The following is a 22,524-nucleotide window of genomic DNA, read 5'->3' as shown; positions in this document are numbered from 1 at the left end:
TTCAAAAGCCACCTGGCCACGGTTCTGGGCCACTGGCTATAGGTGGCGCTGCTCAAGCAGGGGGTTGGACCAGATACCTCCAAGAGGCTCTTCCCACCTCAACCTCTCTGTGATTCCGTGATACTACAATAAAAAGGACCATCTTCCAGGAATTTCTCCATTTACGAGACTCTAAAAGACTGAAACTATCCATGCCATGACCAGAGGCCTGGGTGACCAGGAAACGGCTCTGGCTTCCCACGCCTGCTGCTGCCCCACCACGGGGCCCAGGAGCGCCCTCTCCTCACGGCCGGCTGCCAGGCGAGGTTTCACGGCCAGCACCGAGCTCCGTGGCTCCCAGCACAGCAACCACAGCCCCTTTTCCCCCTCGAATCTCACAGAGAACCACTGCGTCACCGAGACACGTCTCCGCGTCCGTGCCCCTCCTGCCTCTCCCCGCCACCCCTCGGGCACCCACACACCGCGCACGCGCGCTCCTCACCAGGCGGCGCAGGCGCAGTGAGCCCCTCGCCTGCCGCCAGGGGGTGCTGCAGGGAGCCCACACCCGCCCCGCCCCGCCCCGCCCCGCCCCGCCCCGGAAGCGTTTCTAGGTGACGGCCGGCCCGGCCCGCAGGCGGCGGCCAGCGCTATGGAGCACATCCGCACCACCAAGGTACGCCGGCCTGCCCCCGCCGGTCCAGCGGTTGCGGCGGCGTTGTCGCCGGTGCCGCACCGGTAACCGTGAGGTGGGGAGGGCCTGCTTGGCCTGCCGGGTCGAGCTGCCGCCAGCTGTGAGCGAGGGCGTTCTTCTCCTTCTCTTGTATTTGGTGTTTCCCCGCGGGGGTCTGGGGCGGTCGGTGCCGCTTGGGCCGTCCCGGGGCCTAGTGGGGCAGCGGGGGCGTCCGGCTCTGGTACTTCCCCCTGAACCGTACCGCCGCAGGGCGCCCGGCCTGGGCTCACCCCAGCGGGCAGTGCCCTTCCCGGGGGCCTCGGCTGGGCCCCCGCCCGGCCCAGGGGCTGGAAGGGACGAAAGCTCCCGCGGGGAGCTCGGTGCGGGCTGTGCCAGTGAGGCCCCGCCGGAATGAACCAGCTCGTTAATTAATGGGGACAGGCCAAAAGTCGTCCTGGTGTAGCGGGGGAAGCTGTAATGGGGGGGCTGGGGAAGGGGAGAAGCCAGCTGGGAGAGCGTTCCAGCTGAGTTTTGTACTTGGGATGTGGTTCCGTGTGGCTTTTTCCAGCTTTGGAGGCAAATCGATTGTGAAAACAACACCTTTTTAAAATTATTTTTTCTTCCTTTTAAAGACTCTGGTGTGTGTTGTTAGGGAGGCAGGCCGTCAGTATATGTGCAGTATATATGAGTTAGGCTACTCAATAGCTAAGCTGCAGCTGGCATGTTAGACTTTTCTGTTTTTCTGGTTTTAGGTTATTAGTTTGTCATCTGTAATTAAGATGTTAATAAAAGGGCATAAGTCGTCTTTTCTAAGCAATTTTTAAGTTTTTAAGTTACAGCTCTTACAGAATTAAATTTCTAATAATATTTTTTTCATCTTGCTCATCAGCCCTGATGGCAAGGGCTGCTGAAGAGACTGCCCCTCTCTGTTGGGTCATAGAAATTGTCGAGTGATTAGTTCCCTAACCTGGCAATCTGACTTTAAACTAGGCTTATAGATGGGTGGAGAACAGGAGTGGTCTTATTTCAGCTCCACATAGAAGGTTTATAACCAATAATTATATATATGAACCGGTTTTTAATTTTTGGGGGTAACAGATTATATAAACACTTATATAAAATGTGTATGGCTAGTTTTATTTTTCATACATATTTGTCTGTTTATATATGAAATGGGAGGAAGGTCTCTGAAGCTACTCTTAGTGACACTTTAGTTTACTGGATGGAATAACCTTGCGCCAAGCTGACAGATTGGAGATAAGGTTTCTTTATCAGCCTATTTACTTGTAAACTTGGAACTTCCTGTTTGGGAACTTAGTATTGTATCATTACAGTCAATATCTAATTTCAAAATGAAAAACTAGGCTAAAACCGAAGTCTCATGATGAGCTGAGTAGCTGTTTAAGTTTCAAACCTGAAACTGGAAAGGCAACACGTCACTGACTCCTTTGTGTCTGCATGTGATTGTGTTTCTGCATGCTTTTGGGCCCCTGCTGGGGGGGAGCAGGGGGGAAATACTTTGTGTAGCAATATAACTGAAGGAAAAACAAGCTTTGAACGCAACTTAAGATCAAAGACTTACTACTTGAAACAATTATTTTTATAATTTGTACAAAAAATCTATCTGTTCTAGATATATAAATTTAATGGCTAGAAGTAGCATGAGTTTTTAGTTAAATTATGACGCTACCTTAGCTCTTTGTATGCTGTTGATTTATTGAGTGACCAGGTGGAATAAAAATCCATATATGCTAGATGGTAATTGAGTATTACAATTCTGGGAAGAAAGAAAACTGAAGTACAGCCTGCACTGTGGGCCTTGGAAGTTCAGTGCATGTGTGGGCTCAAGTTGGACTTCATTCCAACTGTTCTGAGACGTATCTACTTTGTCTAATCTGACAGTGCTTCACAGTTTTTTTCAGTTTGTTTTATTGAAGTAGTAGTGAAATAAACTTGAAATAACAGTGCAGTCTTGTATAAATTAACTGCTATGCAGGGAAGCTGTCACCCTTAGGAGGAGGTGATGAAGTAAGTTTTATTCCTCCTCGAACTTCAGTTTGCTGGAAATGTTGAAGTTAAGATTGTCTTAGAACTGTTAGCACAGCTCTCTGAAATAAAGTTTAGCTTTTTGTGAAATTAAACTGTCCCAACAGGTTTATGGTGAATAAAGATCTGAGGTCAACTTAAAAATCACTTCTGTCTGTGAATATATACTTAAATAGCAACAAATGATGAAAAGCTGTTAACAATATGTTGTAAGTAGTGGTGAAAATGTAATTACTCTTATTATAATTATTATAATTCTTTTGTGGTTTTGCAATGAAGTCTTAAAACTGAAGTGTCCGTAAAAATATTTTAAAGAGAAACATAGTAGAAAAGACTGGCATTTCTTCAGTTAATTCTCTTTGTATATTTGAAGTCAAATCTGCTTTAGTGAAAATACTGATGGGTTTTTTTACTGGAGATGGAAACTTTTGCTTAGCTTGACTGCTAAACTTATGTTTGCAAGCCTGAAAGTTAAATGAGAAAGGGAAAACTTTCAATTCCAGTGAATGTCATACAAAGTCATAATAAAAGAATCTTGGAATGATATACTGTAATTGTTTTTGTCTTGTATTATTTGTTCTAATTAAATCCTTCAGCTTTTTTAATGCAAGATTTCAGAGGTATAGCTTCATCCTTCCTTTCTGTTCTGGCTTGCCTCCTATATTGAAACATTCTCTGCTTTTTTTTTGCCTTTATTCTGTAACTCCTAATCCTGAAACTGTTTGACACTTTCACTGTAAATACTCTATTATTGAGGCAGCTGTTCAAATTTTTACTGGTGTAAAAACTCATTAATTTGTTAGTGCTAGCTACTGTCAGAATATCCCTTCTGACTACTTAAATGATCTTTGTTTACAGATGTGCTAACACTCTATATCAGTCTTCAATCTCTTAATCTTGTGAACCCATTTTCTTCAAAACTGATGACTGGCTTGTTTTTCATAACTAAGGATTTACCAAACTTGACACTTCTTTTCCTTTTCAGTGATATAGCTGAGTACCCATTAAAGCTGACTTGGGTCAGGTTCAAATGAATGTGTCACCTGCAGAGGCTGAATCTAAATTAAATTTCAGTTGCATTTAAGAAAAGTGTATCTCAAATTTAGCTTTCAGAATTCTTGAGGACTTTACCTGTATAAGAGGCAGCTGGAGCACTAATGCCTGTCCTTACCTAACACAGAAATACAGTGTTAACAATAGCTGTCTTGTTACATGTAGGAGAATAGAACTTCACATGACAGGGATTTGTGGGTTGTCTTACTGGAACAAAACTGGAGCAGTTTCTGTGCCCTTCCCCATTTGCTGGGGAGGTGCAGTGCCAGGTACCTGAGCGGTTGCTGCTGCAGAACTGCCCAAAATGAATTCTGCATTTTTGCTGTGCTATATTGACTTATGCTGCTCTGTAGCTGAGCATTGATACTTGCTGGCTACAGCATAATGTATTTTGAGGTACTGATGCTAGATTAGAAGAAATACCTGAATTGAAGAGGATTTTTGTAGTGTTTAATATTTGCTTTTAGTAGGTAAAAAGTTTGTGCGTACAAATTAAAAATGGCCTAACATCAGCACAGTAGATGTGGGGGTCTCCCAGTCACCTCATCTTGGTGCTGGTCTTGCTGGTGTGGAAGTTTTTGGAGTTCTGCCACACATTTAATGACAGCGGCAGCAGGCCTCAAGCATAAGAGCTTTCACTTGCCATTAATGAGAGAGTGCTGCCAAGAAATAGAGGAACACATGGAGATAAGCCATTCACCATACTCTTTCCTTTCCTGTTGTTGCACACAAAGAATCACACGATGTTTGCTTCAAACAAAGCAAACTGTGAAGCCCATGAAGTTATGAGCAGCAGATAAAATACAGGCTATCTAGAAATCACTTTCTTTTGAAATGTTTTTTTTGTAGGATTTAGATAACAAGGTTGATGGAATACCAGGAGGAGAAATTTGCCCTTGCAAGACTCAAGCTTGAAATAGCTGCTTCAAATGCCAGCATGGTTCTTGGCTTTCTAGGAGATTGTTCTAATTATTAGTATATTGCTTATATTTCATTAGAATGCATTTTGACCATGAGGCAAGGTTACGGTGATCTAGATTTTTAAAGTTGGGGATGATATAAAAGACAATAGATACCTAAAATTGAAGTCAGGAGGACATAATCTTTGTGGCTTTGAGTCTGCAAACAGCCAATGAACCATGTTGCTGAGATTAGCTGTTAATTCAGTGCTGGCCTCTCAACAACAGGAAATTGTTAGCGTGTGTTTGCTCTACTTTGGGGAACCAGTCTAAAAGCTTAGTAGTTAATAGTTCTTAATTATTTTTTTAAAAAACTTGATATCCTGGTCTCTTTTATTAGTAAATAACCATAGTAGCTATGTATATGGAGTAATTATTCTGATGAACCTAGCACTGCCTTCATTATGTGCTTTTGTAATGAAACATTGTGTTTTGACTAGCCAGTCTTATCAAAGCTTATGTGGCTGCTGTTGTGTTCTTAATAGTTTGGCCCAAATAGCCTTATGTGTGTGCTGTTGTGCTTTTGACCATTTTCAAAATTATTGCACAAACTGACGGAGCTGTTGCAGAGTTAAGATTTTGCTTTCTGCAAACCTGAAAAATTAAGCTTTGCTTCCCTTTTTTTCTTACAGGTAGAGCAAGTGAAATTACTCGACAGGTTCAGCACGAGCAATAAGTCACTGACAGGAACTCTATACCTTACAGCAACTCATCTGCTATTCATAGATTCAAGTCAGAGAGAAACATGGGTAAGGATAATGAATACTTGTGGCTCAAAAGCATAGGTTCTCCAGATGCATTTGTTCTTCCTGATTTAAGATTGAATTTGCTTACTGAAATGTTCATCAAAGTTACAAGTTATTCCCCACGGTCTCTTTGTTGATGGTATCATAACTAGTTAATGATTTGCAGATTGTACTCTTGCATGACACTGCTGCAGCTGAAATCAGGTAGTGCTGAAAATGTTCACTTCTCTTCAAGCTGCTGTAATTTGTTCTATGAACTTCACTTGTATTCCTGAGTGAATGTATGGTGGTTTTCTTTAAACAACTGAGTTGCGCTGCAGTTCAGAGGTAGGAGTGGGAGACTGCTGGATGGTTTAAGCATCAGGTTTAAAAATTCTGCATTAGCTTACCTTGTATTCAGATCCTGCTTAGGTTAAATGAGAGAGCAAAATGCAAAGAACCTAGGCTTTGGTGAAATATTCAAGATCCCATGCCCTTTTTTAGAGTGGTAAGCAGCTGTTTCTTCCCAAGTGTTCATCTCTGGAATAAAAGAATTCAGAAGGGACTGCAGCTTCTTGCTGACCACTACCAATGTTGTACAATCAAAGGTGATGAGTACGGTAATTTCCATTAGTTTTTCTCAGTGCCCTGGTGCACATCAAGTTCTGACTTCTGCTGTAGCCCAGCTATCTGAGTTAGGTGCCTTAAATCTGTCATCCTCCAGGATGAAATCTCACTTCCCTGGGTGCAGTTAATGTTTTTTTCTTGTAGGTTTATTACCCATAGGTGTATTTTTATGGATTACCCTTAATCCTTATCTGGATTTGACTAAGTGCCTCAAGGTGCTTTCAGGAAAAGTTGTTTTTCAGTGATTTGTTCTTGGATACAATGTACAGCTTCATAGAAACCAAACCAATACATTTTCATATAAAATGGGTTGCTGGGGAGACCATGATTCAGAAGCATTACTTGTACCTCCCCTTGCGCTATGTTAAAAGATTTCAGTTTGGAGAAATTGACTGTATACACAGAATACTGTATTTCTGTGATAATGCAAGTACTAAGTATAATTATGAAAATGTCTCCAAGACATTTCTAAATGCATATTTGGCAGCATCGTTTTCAGATGCCTGTTTAATTCTGATCAATATTTAAGAGGAGATGATTGCTTCAGTGAGGTAATTGAAATGCTATCAAGAACATCTTGTTCAGTTCAGGTAATGGACCTGTGGCTTTCTTACCATGGTTGAACAACTGTTACTTTTCCACATATTTCCTTAAATTTTGTGTAGATTTGCCTCACAGATAAAGCTATGGAGAGCTTTTGTATATCCATTACAGTGACAGTCTTCTGTTAGAGTGGTTGAAAGGCACTTAGCTGAGAGACTTTCATGTCTACATAGTTCAATGGGTAATACAGGGGATGTTTTCTTATCTCCTGTTCATTCTATACCTGTTGAATACTGGAATTCTAAAATGTTCTTTCTGTAGCTTTTATATGTTGAGTTGCTTTCCTCGATTTGCTTTATTTTGCCTGAAAATTCTGAAGTATGTTCCTGTAGATCCTTTAAAAAAATTTTTAAAAAGCCTGTTTGGACCCTGCCTAATTAGATGTAAGCATATCAGTTAGCAAACTTATAAAAGAGAACTGAACAACCCCAGTGGACTTCTACTTGATTATTTTTTTTCATTTAGAATGATATTTACTACCCATTACAAACACTAGGTAACACCTCAAAATATGAGGGAAGAGAATAATTAAATTTTGACAGATCATGGTATCCTAACCAAAATGCCAGTTTTAAATTTTTCTTCTAAATGTATTTCATTTTAACTAAATGATTGACAGTCCATACTCAGCACTGCTTGATATGTCTTGTATCTGCTTTTGTAAATAGTATGCTGTTCTCATTTTTCATCAGCGTGCTTACGCTGTGAGTTCTTGTATGCCACAGATACTACATCATCACATTGCTGCGGTAGAAAAGCTTGCCTTGACTACTTCTGGCTGCCCCCTTGTCATCCAGTGCAAGAACTTCAGGATAGTTCACTTTGTTGTTCCTAGAGAGAGAGATTGTCATGACATCTATAACTCTTTGCTTCAGCTGTCAAGAACAGGTAAAAGACTTTGCAGTATATGCCTGGATAACAAGTTGATGGGTAGGGTGGGGGTGGAAATCCATGGCTTATGTTTTTTTTAAAACATGCATTATGTAAAGATCTCTTAAATGGATCTGGTATGTAAAATAATTTAAATATTAATCTGCATACAGATGTAGAAGATGTGTTATCTGGCTTTTGTAGGTCACTGATGTTCACCTACAGAATGTGAGATTCCTGGTTTTTTTTGCAATTCTAATGCTATCCCAGAAATTGTGAATATAAATGTGCCTGGTCGTAACTGGTGTGTTCCATAGATAAAATGGTACTAATCAAATACCAACTTGTTACTGATTCCATGCGGTTTCAAAAATAAAGCTGAAGCTTTGATACTAAAATAGCACTACCAATTCAGCTTTACAAGAGAATTCTCTCACCTAGTATGGTCTTCTACATTTTCTGCTTTGTGTTTAGCACAGTGTGGTCATCTGTGATATGTGAACAGTGTATTATGAAAAACACTTTAAAAGCTTTTTGGCTTTAAAGAAAACTTTAAAAACGTATTGCTTTTGAAGGTCAGTAGATGTAAATTTCTGTTCTTACCTCCAAAAAGTGTTTGTTCTGTTAGCTCCTGTGAAGTCTTGTAATAATTCTGCCTTTTGTCTTGTTCAATTTTGTCAGTCTGTTTTGTGAATTCTCCTTTGTCCTTATGGCTTTAGCGATGTCCTGGCTGAAATAAGTCAAGCACACTCAAGAAAGCTCTCTCAACCTACCTTCAACTAAATACCTATAATTGTGTCAGTTAACAGTATGATAGTTGCAGAATAAATATTTCAACAGTGTCAAGTATCTGTTTAGTCTTGCTTCTGACAATCTTAAAGCCTGAAACTTCCTCTGCAATTTGGGTAATTTCAAGACTTGTCGTCTGTGTTACCTTTCTTCACTCAAGACATTCTTGGGTTCAACTCATCACATAGTCTTACTCTTTACCTTTAGCAAAATATGAAGAACTGTATGCCTTCTCCTATAATCCAAAACAAAATGAATCTGAGCAAGTCAAAGGTTGGCAGCTTATTGATTTAGCAGAAGAATATAAGAGGATGGGAGTGCCAAATTCTAACTGGCAGTTGTCTGATGCAAATCGTGATTATAAGGTAAGTGTTGTAATGGAAACATGTCTTGCTCTGTATCTTTCTGCTTTATCCTCTGAATCTAGTCCTATAGAAAACAGTCTAATACTATGAAATCACTGTCTTGCAGCATAAGCAAAAATTTGCAGGTGGAGAGTAACTCCTTAATCATTATGCTATCTCACAACTTTGTAATTGAAGCTTTTTCCAAGGCCTCACTGAGAGAGTACATGTATATGGATGTGTGTTCTTTGGGATTGTTTCTGGAGTATACTTAGCTCTTTGAAGCCCAGCCCCAGCAATTCTGGTACTCTCTACCTTTGTTTTTTCTCTTAACTGAGAAGGATTCTACTTTAGCATTTGCAGTGTTGACTGTGGGAAACAATGGCTGTGGTTGTGCAGCTGATTCCCAGATTAGATTTCACCTTACTTTGCAGTCTGAAAATACAAAAAATGAAGGAAATACTTGAAACATGTTCTTAGCACTTCTATTGAAGAGTCACATTCTTGAGGTAAATGCTGGTATAGCAGTGCTTTCCAGCAGTGCTTGGCTGTACAACTTGGATACCAATTTGTACTACTTTAGCCACATCTTGTCCCTTCTCAGCTATTTATGTGTATATAGAGAAACATGTTAGTGTTATCCTTTGTCTCTTGTTTCACCTAACATCTCTCAAATTGGATGCAATAAAAGTAGTATTGGCTTTGTGCCTTGTACATAAAATTCTTTTTGTGTACCTGTGTCTTTCAGATTTGTGAAACATATCCTAGGGAACTTTATGTTCCCAGAACTGCAAGCAAGCCCATAATTGTTGGTAGCTCCAAGTTCAGAAGCAAAGGAAGATTCCCAGTGCTGTCATATTATCACAAAAATAAAGAGGTATAGTGTGTCTTCCTCTTAATGCAAATGTGCTGAAAAGTATTTCTCAACACTTGGCAGTAGTTCAGGGTAAGGAGGTAAGTACAGTGACTTGTATGAGGTTGGTATAACTCATGGTAAGCTTAAATACAGCTGACACTAGTGGTGTCTAACAAGATGCTGAATTAAGCTAAGCCAGTTTAAAAGAAATCCTTAAGTAATCAGTTGATAATCAATTGAATCTCTTAAAGTTTCCAGAAACTGACCTTAAGATAACTGAAGATAGCTCTGTGTCAAATGATCTGTCTTTCTTGATACATCAAGAATAATATCTGTTAGGTCAGAAAGGGCATTAAAAAAACCCAACCAAACAAAAAAAAACCTCCCCAAAAGACACTGAAAGAATAGAACTGTTTTTTTAAGGAGGAATTTGCAATGTAAAATAAGAACTAGGGGCTGAGAAACAAGATTTTGCAGGGTTTGGTAGAGAGTGGTGTGAAGCAGCATCTGCCTGTCTCAGCTAGGGAGTATCTTGGGAGAGAATGATTGTCACCTTGCTGAGTTGAAGAATTTGAAGGATGAGTGTTAAGCTACTAGATGCGTTTGAAGATAATTACTATTTGGAAGATGCACTTGATATCCTCTGAAATACAACGTCATTGAAAATGACGTGATGAGAACTAGACAGATAACATACCGTACTTGCAGTAGTAAAAGAAACCATAATTCAATTCATACACTTTAGGAAAGCAAGTTACTCTCCTGGTATTTTTTCCAGCCTATACCTTTTTGATTTTTTTTTTAAATACTTGGGGAAAGTCCATTATGTAAACTGGTACCTTGCCCATGTAGATGAGCCTGAAAAAGGTGTTCTGATACACCTTTAGATTTAAGTTTTAGGTACTGTGTTTGAAGGACTGCAAGCGATGTGCTTAAAAAGTTGAAGACCTAAACTTTATTCAGTTTAGTGCTGTTATCTGCCAAATGAAACAATTTGTTTCAGCGTCTTTTAAATCAGGCAAAGCATTTCATCTACAGTTATTAAACTGATGGTAATTTGCTTTTTGTTTTCCATGGTAGGCTGCAATTTGCAGATGCAGTCAACCTCTCTCAGGTTTCAGTGCCAGGTGCCTGGAAGATGAACACATGTTGCAAGCCATCAGTAAAGCAAATCCTTCAAATCGCTACATGTATGTCATGGACACCAGGCCAAAGGTATGTACTTCAGGTTCTACAGACTAGCCTCTCTTTCTGAACACTAGAGTACAGGGATGCGGTGTAATTCTGAAAACTTTGGAGTTGCGTTTAACTCCATCATGGGCAAAAATATTCTTTAAATGTAAGGTTAGGCCTCTCCTATTCAGGCATTTAGTACTTGCTTTCTTAAAGAAGTGGAACCCCTCTCAAGACTCAGATAGTATTCACTGAATATGCTAGTGAACTTTTGGGAGGTGCATTTAAAAATATACTTAAAACATAGTTAAGAAGTGGATAGTTGAGTGGGATCAAAGTCATTTTAACTCTATGAAGTTAAAATCATGAAAAGATGAGCTGTGGTAGCATTTCTTTTAGAATGGGAGGGACTGCTGTGTTATGTGTAAATGTCCTGTGAAAACTGCTGTTGCTGTCTTAGGAAGAAGCAGGGGAAATTCTTTTGTAGAATTCTGAGGTCATACTTCATCACTAAGTTGAATTATACTGGGTTTTCAACTTACGTTGGAGTGTGTGGGGTAACTTTCACTCTTTAGGCCCATCTGCATTTAAATTTATATTAATTTCACTCAAAGCTCTCAACACAGGAGCTAGAAAAACAAGGATGTAAAGTGAAAATCCTACACTGTAGGATCTGCACTTATTTTGAGCAGGGTTCATCAATAGATGGGTCTGGCCGACTGAAACTGAGCTAACTGGGATTTCTTTATAGTTGTAATTTTATAGCTGCAGAAATTTATTAGCTTCTGACCCCCAAAAATGATGTCTTTAGGATACCTGGAAAGCACATATATGATTAAGTCTGGGTCTTTCCTTTTTAGGTTAATTGTTTTGTAGCGTATTTGCTCAGAAATGTTTGGAAATAAGTAAAGGCTTGTAGGTGGGAATACAGAGGAGAGAATAGGAAATTAAATACATTACTCAGAAGTGTAAGCTCTAAATATAGACTGCCTGTTGCTTTTTATGTACCATGCCTTTCTTACACTTGGGTACTTCCAAGCTGATTTGCCACCAACTGTTAATTTGTTAGAATCTGTTTATAGCAGTGCTCTTGTGTGGTTTTTCCCCCAGTGTGTTCCACTGAAATTGCATGACTTTCAGTTCTTAATTTGAGATTTTATTTCAAGTACTGATTTTCAGTATTTTATTTTGCTCTTTTAAGCTTAATGCAATGGCCAACAGAGCTGCTGGGAAGGGCTATGAGAATGAAGACAACTACTCTAACATTAGGTTCCAGTTTGTTGGCATTGAAAATATTCACGTAATGAGATCCAGCTTACAAAAACTTCTGGAAGGTATGTTCTAACTGTACTATAATAGTGTATATGAAAACAGGATAAATATTTTTCTGAAGTCCTTAACACCTTACACAAACTATTAATATTCCTATATCTTATCCTAGCTCTATATTTAGTACTAGTTTGCTGTGCTCTGTGGTAATGAATTATCATAAAACTTTACCTTTAAACTGTAAACCCAATGAATGGATGTTTTTTGAAGCAAATTAACTGAGTAGCATATGTCTGGGGTAACTTGATTAGTATGTCAGTGGCTTGTACAAAAGACTTCTGTGTTTTCCAAGTATAATTCATGTATACACATGTGTAATATAACTACACAAAATAGTGTGTGTCTTTACATATATTTTTGTATATAGAATAGTGATTCTTCAAGGAGCATTTAATTGTGCAGACCATATGCTTATTGTGAATTCTATAGAAAACCTATGCTCTTTGGCCTGGTGAGCCACTTTCGTGCTTGTAGGTACATCTGTAGTTCTGTAGCTTTTGGCTACAGAGCTTTTTTTTATTTCTGTTTGTGGCCCACTAGCTTAGAATCATAGAATCATTAGGTGGTATAAGACCTCTAAGATGAAGTCCAAATGTTAAGCTTGGTAGAAAGTAGGCTTTCACTGTGGTAGGGGCAGGTATTTTTGTAGATGGCAACCTCGGGTATCTTCTCTTAGAATCACACATAGCTGAAGTGATATTAGCCAGCAAATATTTCTTATTGCCAGAAGTTTGTCCTGTTTGGACAATAATATAACTGTGTGAGTTGCCACTCAAAATCATACAAGAATCAGGTTATCTGTCTCATTTCTAAACAGGTAAGTGTCTGTGTGAGAAACTTCAAGTCTACCTCTACACCTCTTGCTGCTACACTGCAAGGCATCTTTCCTTTAACTTGTTCTTCCGTGCACTCTTGATTGATGTTGTTACAGGATGAAAGTATACTAGTAAAGAATGGTAGAGATCAGTCAGAATTGTAGTATGGCAAGTCTGGAGGTACACAAGAATCTCGATGGTTTTCAGTTCATCACAGCATTCTTGTACTGCACTCACTTTATTCTCCTACGCAGAGTGGGGAAGGTGATGAAACTCTGGTAGTCTGACTACTCTGAACTCTGTATATTGTCTGGCTGCAGCTACTTCCTACTAATAGTTGTAATTTCTAAGTATTTCTGGTAAGCTTTTTGCATTTGCATTGCCTTCCTTGGTAAGGCTCCCTCTTGGGGATAACCAGTGTATTTACTTTGAATGTTACTTTGTCAAAAAGACACAAAGATCTTACTCTTGTCGTTCATGGCTACTGTAGTTCTACAGGGTTTAGTTTTGGATGGAGAACACTTTGTAGTACCCCCCTCTTAACTATTTGAGTGGTGGTTTGCTAAAAGATTTCTAATCAACTTACAACATAGGGCATTAGAAACAATATACAACTTTAATTCTTTCTCCATTGCAGGGTATAGGTAGCTGCAACTGCTTAAGGCTTTCTAACTCTTGTTTTCTTTCAGTCAGTGGCACGAAGGGTTTGTCTGTCAATGACTTTTTGTCTGGTTTGGAGAACTCTGGGTGGCTGCGTCACATCAAAGCTGTGTTGGATGCTGCTGTCTTCCTAGTCAAGGTAACTTGCATGCTGCCTCTTTATTTGATGGGAAGTTGACTTGCTACCAGGCAAAAATATACTTAATATTCAGCATTTGACTTTTTTGAGGTAGATGCTTAGTATACACTGATACATCTGATATGCTGTTTTAAATATTACATGTTTTTTTATGATTGGACATGTCAAATATGCAAGCTAATGCTTAGGGATTTTAGAGTGCTGTTGGCTCACCTTACTCAGAGATAAAGGGATTCTTACGCTCCTTGGTTCTTATTTATGAAAGGTGTCCAGTTTGGAGGTGGATGGAGCAAACTATTATCTAGTGTACCCTGCAAAACGGAAGGAGGCATGGCTGGCTTCATTTGGCAAGGAAATTCAGAGGAATAATTGCCTTTGCCAGGCACTTAAGAAGCCAAGGGCTTGACCCTGAGGGGGGCTGGGTGAAGAAAAACCTGCATCTTTGATTTTACTAGGTGAAATAACAAGGAGCTACTCCAGATAAAAGTCAATGATTCTCCTAAAGATGACCCTCAATAATATCTGGGCTAACAGGATTTGAATTCTTAGCTGAAGCTAATAAGGATTTCCTAATCCTTAACTTCTGTGTAGTATAACGTTGAACAAGTGGATGTCTTTAATGATGTGTGTTTGTTTTGGTGTTTTTTAATCTGTTTGGCCTATATGCAATGCAAGGGTTTTTTATAAGTTTAGTTTTCTGAGGGGTAGAAAGAGAACTGGGAGCCACTGTAGATGTTACCTTGTGCAGTGGTGGGTGGAATTTCTTTTCTTTGTAAGGAATTTCCTATACTTCTACGGAGACAAATTCCTAGCTTTCTGATAGTATCAAATCCTTTCCTCATAATACATTTTTCTGGCTTTAAGTAAAATGGTCTATGCTGTGAGTTTGGGATAAGTGTAGCTTTTGTATTTATTTACTGAATTTTGACTTCTGTCTAGAATAGAACATTCACTAAACTTGTGTTTTGCAGGCAATAGCAGTTGAGAGTGCGAGTGTATTAGTGCACTGCTCAGATGGCTGGGATAGGACTTCCCAAGTTTGTTCTCTTGGAGCTCTCTTACTAGATTCCTATTATAGAACAATCAGAGGATTCATGGTAAGCAAGCTGCTGTATTGAGTTGTTCTTGCTAAATAATGTAAAACGTTTGTGAAAGGGAGCAGTGTAAACACTTTATAACTACAAAATAGCACATCAGTATAAGATTTGCAGTATAATGATAAATCTTTTAGAAATATTTTGCTACTGGGAAGAACCATTTATTTAATATCTAAAAAACTGAAATACAAATACTGGGTTGCATTAGGCACCCTGCAGGAATGTTGAAATGATTGCCTTTTGCATCCCAAAAGGCCTCGTATCTATGATGCATAAGGATTCCAAAGTGCTTATGGGAGACGGTAGATGTAATAAACTATGTGCTTTTATCACTTGTCCCAAAATCAACACTATTAAAATTTAAAAATGACAACTCCCTCAGTGACAGAGACCTGAAGATATTTAAGCAATATAAATTTCTTCTTCTGTCTCCAGAGAGGAAGAATAATTCTGGTATTGTTATTCCAGATTTAGAGCAGGAGAATCAAGTGTTCTGCAGTGGCAACACAAGGTGTTATGGGAACTTCTGAAAGATGGTACATAAATCTAGTTCCATATACTGGTTAGTTCTAACTGCCACAAATAATGCAAGCAAGAAAAATGAAGTTGAAGAAGAATTAGAAGAGGCTTCATTTCTCATGTATAGTGAGAATGTGTGTAATCTTTAGGGAAGTCACTTATTCTTGGTTTTTAGTCCTTGCTGTCAATTAGATTTCTGGGAAAACCTCTGCAATGGGCAGGCAGTCCTGTGTTCCTTTTGGTGCTTGATGCTGTGACTGAAGTCATAAAACAGACTAGTGTTGATATTCCTATAGAGGGACATACTGCTATAAAATGTTACGAAGATTGTATTGTGTGGTTTTATGTAACCTATGATAGCAGGAATGCAATGTGAAAAACTGCAAAGTACAGGAAAAATTTTAGTAAGTTGGTTGATAATCTACTTGCGAAGTCATACAATGTTAGTAGACTTAAAGCAAGCCTGGCTTAACAGCAGTTATCTGATTGTCAACTTGCTAAACATTTTTTAACTAGTTTTAGAAACATGCTTGAATCTCTTGTGAAAGACTCCCAAGAAAATAAAGGAACTACAAAGTGACAAGTAGTTGTTCCTACTGTAGTTTATTTGACTCAGATTTAAAATACAATATGTTGATAATCTGTGGGTTTAATACTACAGATGTACAATTGAGTAATATTTTACATGAGATTTTGGTTTTTTACCCTCTAGGTCTTGATAGAGAAAGACTGGATCTCTTTTGGGCACAAGTTCTCTGACAGGTAATTCACTCTTCCAGTACAGTAAAATGTAGTGAACTAAATATTCTTAACACCCGCAAGTTGTATTTTGTTTTTAAAACTTCTAGCAGCGCTGCAGTAATTTGCAATGAGTAAGCTATTTTCAGTAGGCAGTGCATTTAGTGTATTGCTATTTATTCATATACCTATTGGATAATTGATTTATATTATAGACATAAATTTTTAGTGTTACTGGTGCCTCGCTCTGAGATGTCAACGACGGCAGCTAGGTCTGCATGTATGCATAGACAGCACAAAACCAATCTAAAGCTATGGCCCAGCTATTTAGGCAATATAAAATGCTTAGTTGTGGTATCTTTAAAAATCAATTTACATTTACGTTTACTTTTAATGATGAAGTCACACTTACCTTTAGAAGCTCTGTATGTTGAGAGTTCTGTTTTTCCCTTTATCTGCCTATCATCATCTATGACAATAGCCTTGCTGCTATTTACTGCTTATTAATTTGCTTTTAGCTGGTATGCTCCAAATGTTGACTATGGAAGTATTAGACACAAAGGAACTTAACTGTCTTAAATTGCTCTTCTGTACTGAATACAGATGTGTGATTACTTACAAGTCAGAAAAATAAGTTAAATATAGATTCATTTCTATTCAAAAATTGCCCCAGTTCTCAAAGTTAGGTGCTTAATCTCCAAACCAAAGTTAGTGTCAAATTAATGTGCTGTCATTTAAAAACAAGTGCCACTAGGACTTGATTTCTAACTTAAACTGTTCTCAATCTGTTTATGGAATCTTTCAGGTGTTGTCAGTTGGATACTGATCCAAAAGAGATCTCACCAGTGTTCACCCAGTTTCTGGAAGGTGTGTGGAATCTGACTGAGCAGTTTCCACAAGCCTTTGAGTTCAATGAAGCTTTCCTCCTTCAGATCCATGAACATGTCCATTCATGCCAGTTTGGTAACTTCCTTGGAAACTGCCAAAAAGAGAGAGAAGAACTGAAGTAAGCAGACATTGTAGTGTCTTTTGTTTATTCTGGCAGACTAAACTCCTGTGAGTCTTCATTTTAGGCTCTGAATAAAAATGGAGTACTGGTAGTACTCAAAATGTTGAACAGCATCAGGCAACAGCAGTGCTTCTCATGCTTTTGCGCACTGAAGACAATCTTTCTAATTCTGGGAGAAAATCCCATGGTTGTTTTGATAGGGAAAGTTAAGGCTTCTTCCCCCCACTTTTCCCCCCTAAAAATAGGTAAGCTTAAGTTTGGAAGTATCACTTCATTCCCTCCCCCAATCTATTTTTAGGTAGCTTTAAAAGTCTTGCCTGCTCAAGACTAATTACTGTCACTTAGAAGTATTAATAGGATGTCTCCTAATGCTTTCAGTTGGAAAACTTCTGTAAAGTTTCAGTTCATCTTTGTCTCAAACGGTATTTTAAAAGCATTTATTGCAAGTAGGCAAAACTTGCACAGCATAAGCAGTAATACTTCTGTCCAACATTAGCATATGCCAGGAAGAGGTTGGTTTTACTAAGAGCTTTTAACTTAACATTTATAAGTATTTCTGGTAACTTTAAAAAAGCTAAGATCAATTTATTATGTTGAGTTGAACAGCTTCCGTTTTTTGCTTGAAGTCAGCATCTTGATCTTGTCTTGCTTTTAGATTAAAAGAGAAGACATATTCCTTGTGGCCTTTCCTTCTGAATGAACAAAAGAAGTATCGGAATCCTCTGTATAATCCAGACTCTTGTCCAGAACTAACTCTTTTGGAGCCTGATACAGTATCATTCAATTTTAAGTAAGTTTAAATTATATACAGGATCTCTACTTGAATTTTGGCTTTATTCTGAGTAGTTAAAACTGGCTGCCTCATGCAGGTTTTGGAGAAATATGTACCATCAGTTTGATCGAAGTATGCATCCCAGGCAATCTGTGTTCAATATTATAATGAACATGAGTGAAGAAAATAGACAACTGGAGGAAGACATAAAAGAACTGGAAGCTGTAAGTATTACAAAATAAGTGTGTGTACTTGTGACTTGTTCTTCAAATTCACACTTATAGTCTGTAATACTGCTGCTAGCTTTCACATGAATGTCACTACTGTATGGCCTTGGCTTTGACTTTCACTGTGTTCTTCTATGCTGAATGCCAGACTGTGCAGCCAATGTTTTGCTCTTAGGCACAATTTATTTTGCTTACTGGTGAACTGTATTATGTGAGTGCTTCTACTATCAAAGCATTACTGAAGATGGCTTAGTAGGTACTGAAGTAGGTTAAATTTATGTGAATCTTACCTTAAATAACAAGGTACCCATCATAGCTACAGCTGTGTTGCTATACCAAAGAGACTGAAAATGTTTTATTTCCATTATAGCTACTAAAATGGAAGCAGTAAGTATTGTTCTTCCTTTAACTTCATATGCAGGTGCATGCTGTTGTAAGTCACCATAATTATGGGGCATATACACAGTAACGCCTATTTGAAGACAGGGCTAAATCCAGAGATCGGATTTTTCTATAAATGACTTCTAGGTGCTACAGTGAACAGCCAGGAGAGACTGAACAGTGTATCTCACTTTAGTCTAGTATGACTTAATCGGTGGCTTTTAATTGATACTTCCTTATAGTCAGTTACAGTGCTGAAACTTAAGAGTAATACGTTTTTAAGAAATTCAAGTTTCCTAACTTTCAGTTCTACTTCTAGAAATGGTAACGCATTTCTAGTGGCTAGAAATGGTAACACAACTCCTGTATGTTACATTGCAGGGGAGGAGAGGGGAAGTAAATCTTTTCTAGGATGAAAGCCACTATTAAACTGGTCACTTAAACTGTTTCAAATCTTAATTGTGGATTTAAAAGTTTTTATACAACTGAAGCAGCAAGATGAAAACTGAAGATGAAGCAAGCTGAAGAATAAGCAAGATGTAAAATGAGGTTTCAGTTCTGAATTTTCTAGAACCTTGTTCCAAGGTGTTAACCTCACCTTAAGCCCACACTTCTCACTTCAGTGATGAAGAGTTGTAGTTGTTTGAAATATTGATGTAGACTTTTTGCTGTTTCCATCTTCAAATAGTTGGTGTCAAGAGACACCATGTCATTTGGGCTCAGTCTCAGCTCTAATAGAGCACAAGCATATGAATGAAAAATCAGTTCAGTTAGCTAGTTGAAGCTCCCAGTTACTGGGTGAGATTGTTTGAATTTAAAAACAAAGCAAACCCAAAACAAACAAAAAACCAAAATAAAAAACGCACAAACCCAACTAAATTAAACCGGATCTTTATTCTTCTGCTCAGTGCTTACAGGATAGGCCCCTTCCTCTAGTCCTACTTTCTAGTTGACGTTTTTAGTATATTCCTGTCTTTGAACAAACTGCATTGGCATTTTTCAGATCTAAAGGAAAAGTCTTTTAGAAAGTTTTTAGGAAGGACATAAGGGCTTAGGTATGAAACTCTCCTTGTCTTTGAGACTCATGGTCTACTGTAAGCTCCCTGCTTGCTAATAGTACCAAGGCCCATCTTCCTCTGCCTGTACTCCAGGAAGTATTCCCATCTTGATAGCAACCAAACAAGGGGTAAGCCTGGAAGAACCTCTCCTTCTCTACAGACATTGACAGGTGACCTTTCTGCCTTCTGCTCAGCTGCAAATTCTAAGCATACAGTGCTTGTAGCATCTGCTGTAAACTGGGGAAAAATGTCTTACCCAATGGCCTAACATTTAATAATACTGTTACATATCTAACCTAGGGTATGTAACACAGGGTTCTGCAGACACTGAGTTGGCCAGCAAAAGTGGATTCACTTCCTTTCAAAGCAGAATATTATCAGTAGCACAGTCATTCTCCCTGTTAGTTAACTATTCTCTGTTTCAGAAAATAAAGCGGAGGAATGGGCAGTCAGATGCAGTCCTTTTGAAGGAACATCAGCAGTCTGCTCATCCTGTGCCTGTGGCACTGAAGACCCCTCCATGTTTCAAGAAGGAGCAGCCACTGATCCCTGAGAACGATGCTGTAAGAACTATAGAGGGCAGCAACACAGCAGACAATCGCTACAGTGAATTTGTGGCAGAGTTCTCAAAAGCTGAGCCTGCTGTTGTCAGCTTGGAGTACGGAGTGGCCAGGATGACCTGCTAATTAAAATCTGGCACTGTGCTTTTCTAGACTGATTAAGAGATGGATTATTTTGAGGATGGATCTGTACTGCATGACCAAAACATGATTTTGTATATCAGCAGGTTTTGTTAACATAGACTAGAACAGCATGCTAGTTGTCAAGTGTTTGCTGTTCTTTTAAGGAGAAAAGTGTAGTTGTGTTTTAAAAGAAATAAGGGCATTTGGTAAGTAGTGACTAAAAATCAAGGAATGGGATGTCTTTGGACTTAAGTCAGTTTGCACTAAATTGATTTAAACAGTAATGTTACATTATTCAGTAGGAGAACAGAGGTGGTCTTTCATGGATTGATTTTATTTGGGCAAGAAAACTTGAACTTTCTATTTTAGGATGTGAAGCTACATGTATATATTGCATATGATATGGATATGTATACCCTTGTTTAATGTCATCCAGTACTAACTTTCAGTGCATTAAGTGCCATGGAAAAGTATGATATATTTCAAATCATAAGTAGTTGGCCTTAAACCCATCATGTCAATGATATTGTCCTTCACTATTGCAGTCTACCTGGTTCTGTTTACATTGTATTTGCTCAAATTATTACTTAAAACAGGACTGAATATAAGGAATGAAGCATGCCTAAGCTGGCACAGCCTTTTGGCAAATAACTATATGAATGTTAATGTATCACTGAAGACTATTCTTCCAGTTCCATTGTTGTTTAAAATGTGATAGATTGGCCTGATTTTCCTCTCTGGCAGCTCAGTAGATTGAGCATCATTGAAGCTACAGGTTGTGTCTGACCTTAAATGTTTTGATTTGTGGCAAGGTATTTAAATGTAGAGTAATAAAAGTAAAAACATGTCATGTAAGAAAAAAAACTTAGCCAATAACTGGATTGTCAAGTCCATTCAGATTGTTTACTATGTGCTGTGCAGTTGTTCAGGTTCTAAGAATGGAAGCAGAAGTTCTGGACGTGTGGTCTGCTGACATTGTTCCTAAGTAGAAAAAAGTCCTTAGTGTTTCCAAAGCTCACAAGAAACTGAGTGCCTCCAAATCTTTCATTAGAAGAAAATACTATTTTTTAGTGAAACCTTCTTATGTAAAAACTTGTCCAACCTGTGCATATTAGTAATTTCAGTACAGTCTGGAGACTTTTATGTAGTTAGAGAGGGGACAAAAACTTTTTCTAGCAGGTTGTAGTAGAAATCATAGGGCATAAAAGAAAAGGAGGGAACTTACAGTTTGTAAGCTTAATTATGTATCCGTAACCCTCTAGTAAGGGAGAAGATTTTTGCTGAAGTTTGTCTCATGGTGGATTTTCTGAGCTGATAACGGAATAGGAAAGAAACCCCAGTGCCCGGTTCTTAAATAGATGTATAATTTATACAACTTAGGGTATTAAGATCTGTAGATGTGATGTTAGATTAATGCTACTGACCCTTTATCTCTGGATTTAAATAACTTCTGGTTACAAATGAAAATGAGTTTATTCTCACCCTAATCCCTGAAATCTGTTTAAAACTGCTGGTGTGCCACACATGATTTGACATATTGGCAGCATTTCCCTCTACACCATATTGGATCCAGGACTCTATTAGCAAGGCCAGTATAGGCCATGATCAAGTTGCACTTGTGGAGCTGTCTAGGAGAAACTAACTGAGACTCCTCGATTTGAGTATTAATTCACCTGTTTCACTTTTTTTAAAGCCTGTAAGTGTAAATAATGGTTCATAAGTATTTTGTATTCCCAAATATATGAGCATACTGTAATCTTTAAAATATATTACCCAGTCATTTAAACATGTTTAGAATTTCTCCACTGAAGGTTTTGATAGTTTCATGTTTGCACAGTGGTGCCTTACAGGGTCACAGCAAGAGAGGTTTTTGTGCCTTGTTTATTGTCTTCCCCTCTCCCTCACCTTCTGTATCAACTTGGTTCTGTGGTTTTCCTTTGGAAGAGCATCTTGTATATTAAGCTTGTGTTGTATCACAGTAGTGACAGATTTATCACTGACAACATAAGTAACTTACTAATTTGTAATTATTTGTTTTAATGTTTAGCTGCTCTGGTGTGCCATGTACATGTTTCATATTTATTGTTTAGAGTTTATAGATTCAAAAGATTACATGCAGCTTTTTTGCAAATACTGTTGTATGCTGTTTTCACTTCAACAGCTATCTGACTACCCTTGTATACAAGGCTTTTAAAGAGATCTGTTCCCTTTCAGTACTGTTAAAGTGAGTTTATTTCAGTCTTCAGGCCCTTTCTGTTGGCGGAGTTCATTTCCTAGCAAAAGGAATCGGGATGCCTTTTTATTTTAAGTCAAGGTAGGTCTGTCAGGTCAGACTTAAAATGCCATAAAACTATCTGATCAAGCACAGAACCTGCTGCTTCATCAAAAATTACAATAATTCCT

General features: G+C 38.4%; 1 protein-coding gene across 1 annotated transcript; it reads left to right on the top strand.

The window, feature by feature from the left end:
* The first annotated feature begins 566 nt into the window (after nt 1-566).
* MTMR6 (myotubularin related protein 6) lies at nt 567-22,252 on the top strand. Its single transcript, XM_075083847.1, has 14 exons — nt 567-652; nt 5,340-5,456; nt 7,388-7,550; nt 8,529-8,686; nt 9,414-9,542; nt 10,602-10,736; nt 11,896-12,028; nt 13,528-13,637; nt 14,609-14,734; nt 15,966-16,015; nt 16,797-16,997; nt 17,656-17,790; nt 17,870-17,996; nt 19,864-22,252. The coding sequence occupies exons 1-14, from the start codon at nt 629-631 to the stop codon at nt 20,122-20,124; spliced, it is 1,869 nt and encodes a 622-aa protein (XP_074939948.1). The 5' UTR covers nt 567-628; the 3' UTR covers nt 20,125-22,252.
* The last annotated feature ends 272 nt before the right edge of the window (nt 22,253-22,524 follow it).

The sequence above is a fragment of the Phalacrocorax aristotelis genome, chromosome 1 (assembly GCF_949628215.1).
Source record: "Phalacrocorax aristotelis chromosome 1, bGulAri2.1, whole genome shotgun sequence".
Taxonomy (NCBI): domain Eukaryota; kingdom Metazoa; phylum Chordata; class Aves; order Suliformes; family Phalacrocoracidae; genus Phalacrocorax; species Phalacrocorax aristotelis.
Note: the sequence above shows the minus strand (reverse complement) of the source record. Positions and strands in the feature narration are given on the sequence as shown.

Coding starts and splice junctions, on each gene's coding strand:
- MTMR6 (XM_075083847.1), top strand. CDS start 629: ATGGAGCACATCCGCACCACCAAG. Junction 7,551..8,528: donor GCTTCAGCTGTCAAGAACAG/GTAAAAGACTTT, acceptor CTTTACCTTTAG/CAAAATATGAAGAACTGTAT. Junction 17,997..19,863: donor ACATAAAAGAACTGGAAGCT/GTAAGTATTACA, acceptor TCTCTGTTTCAG/AAAATAAAGCGGAGGAATGG.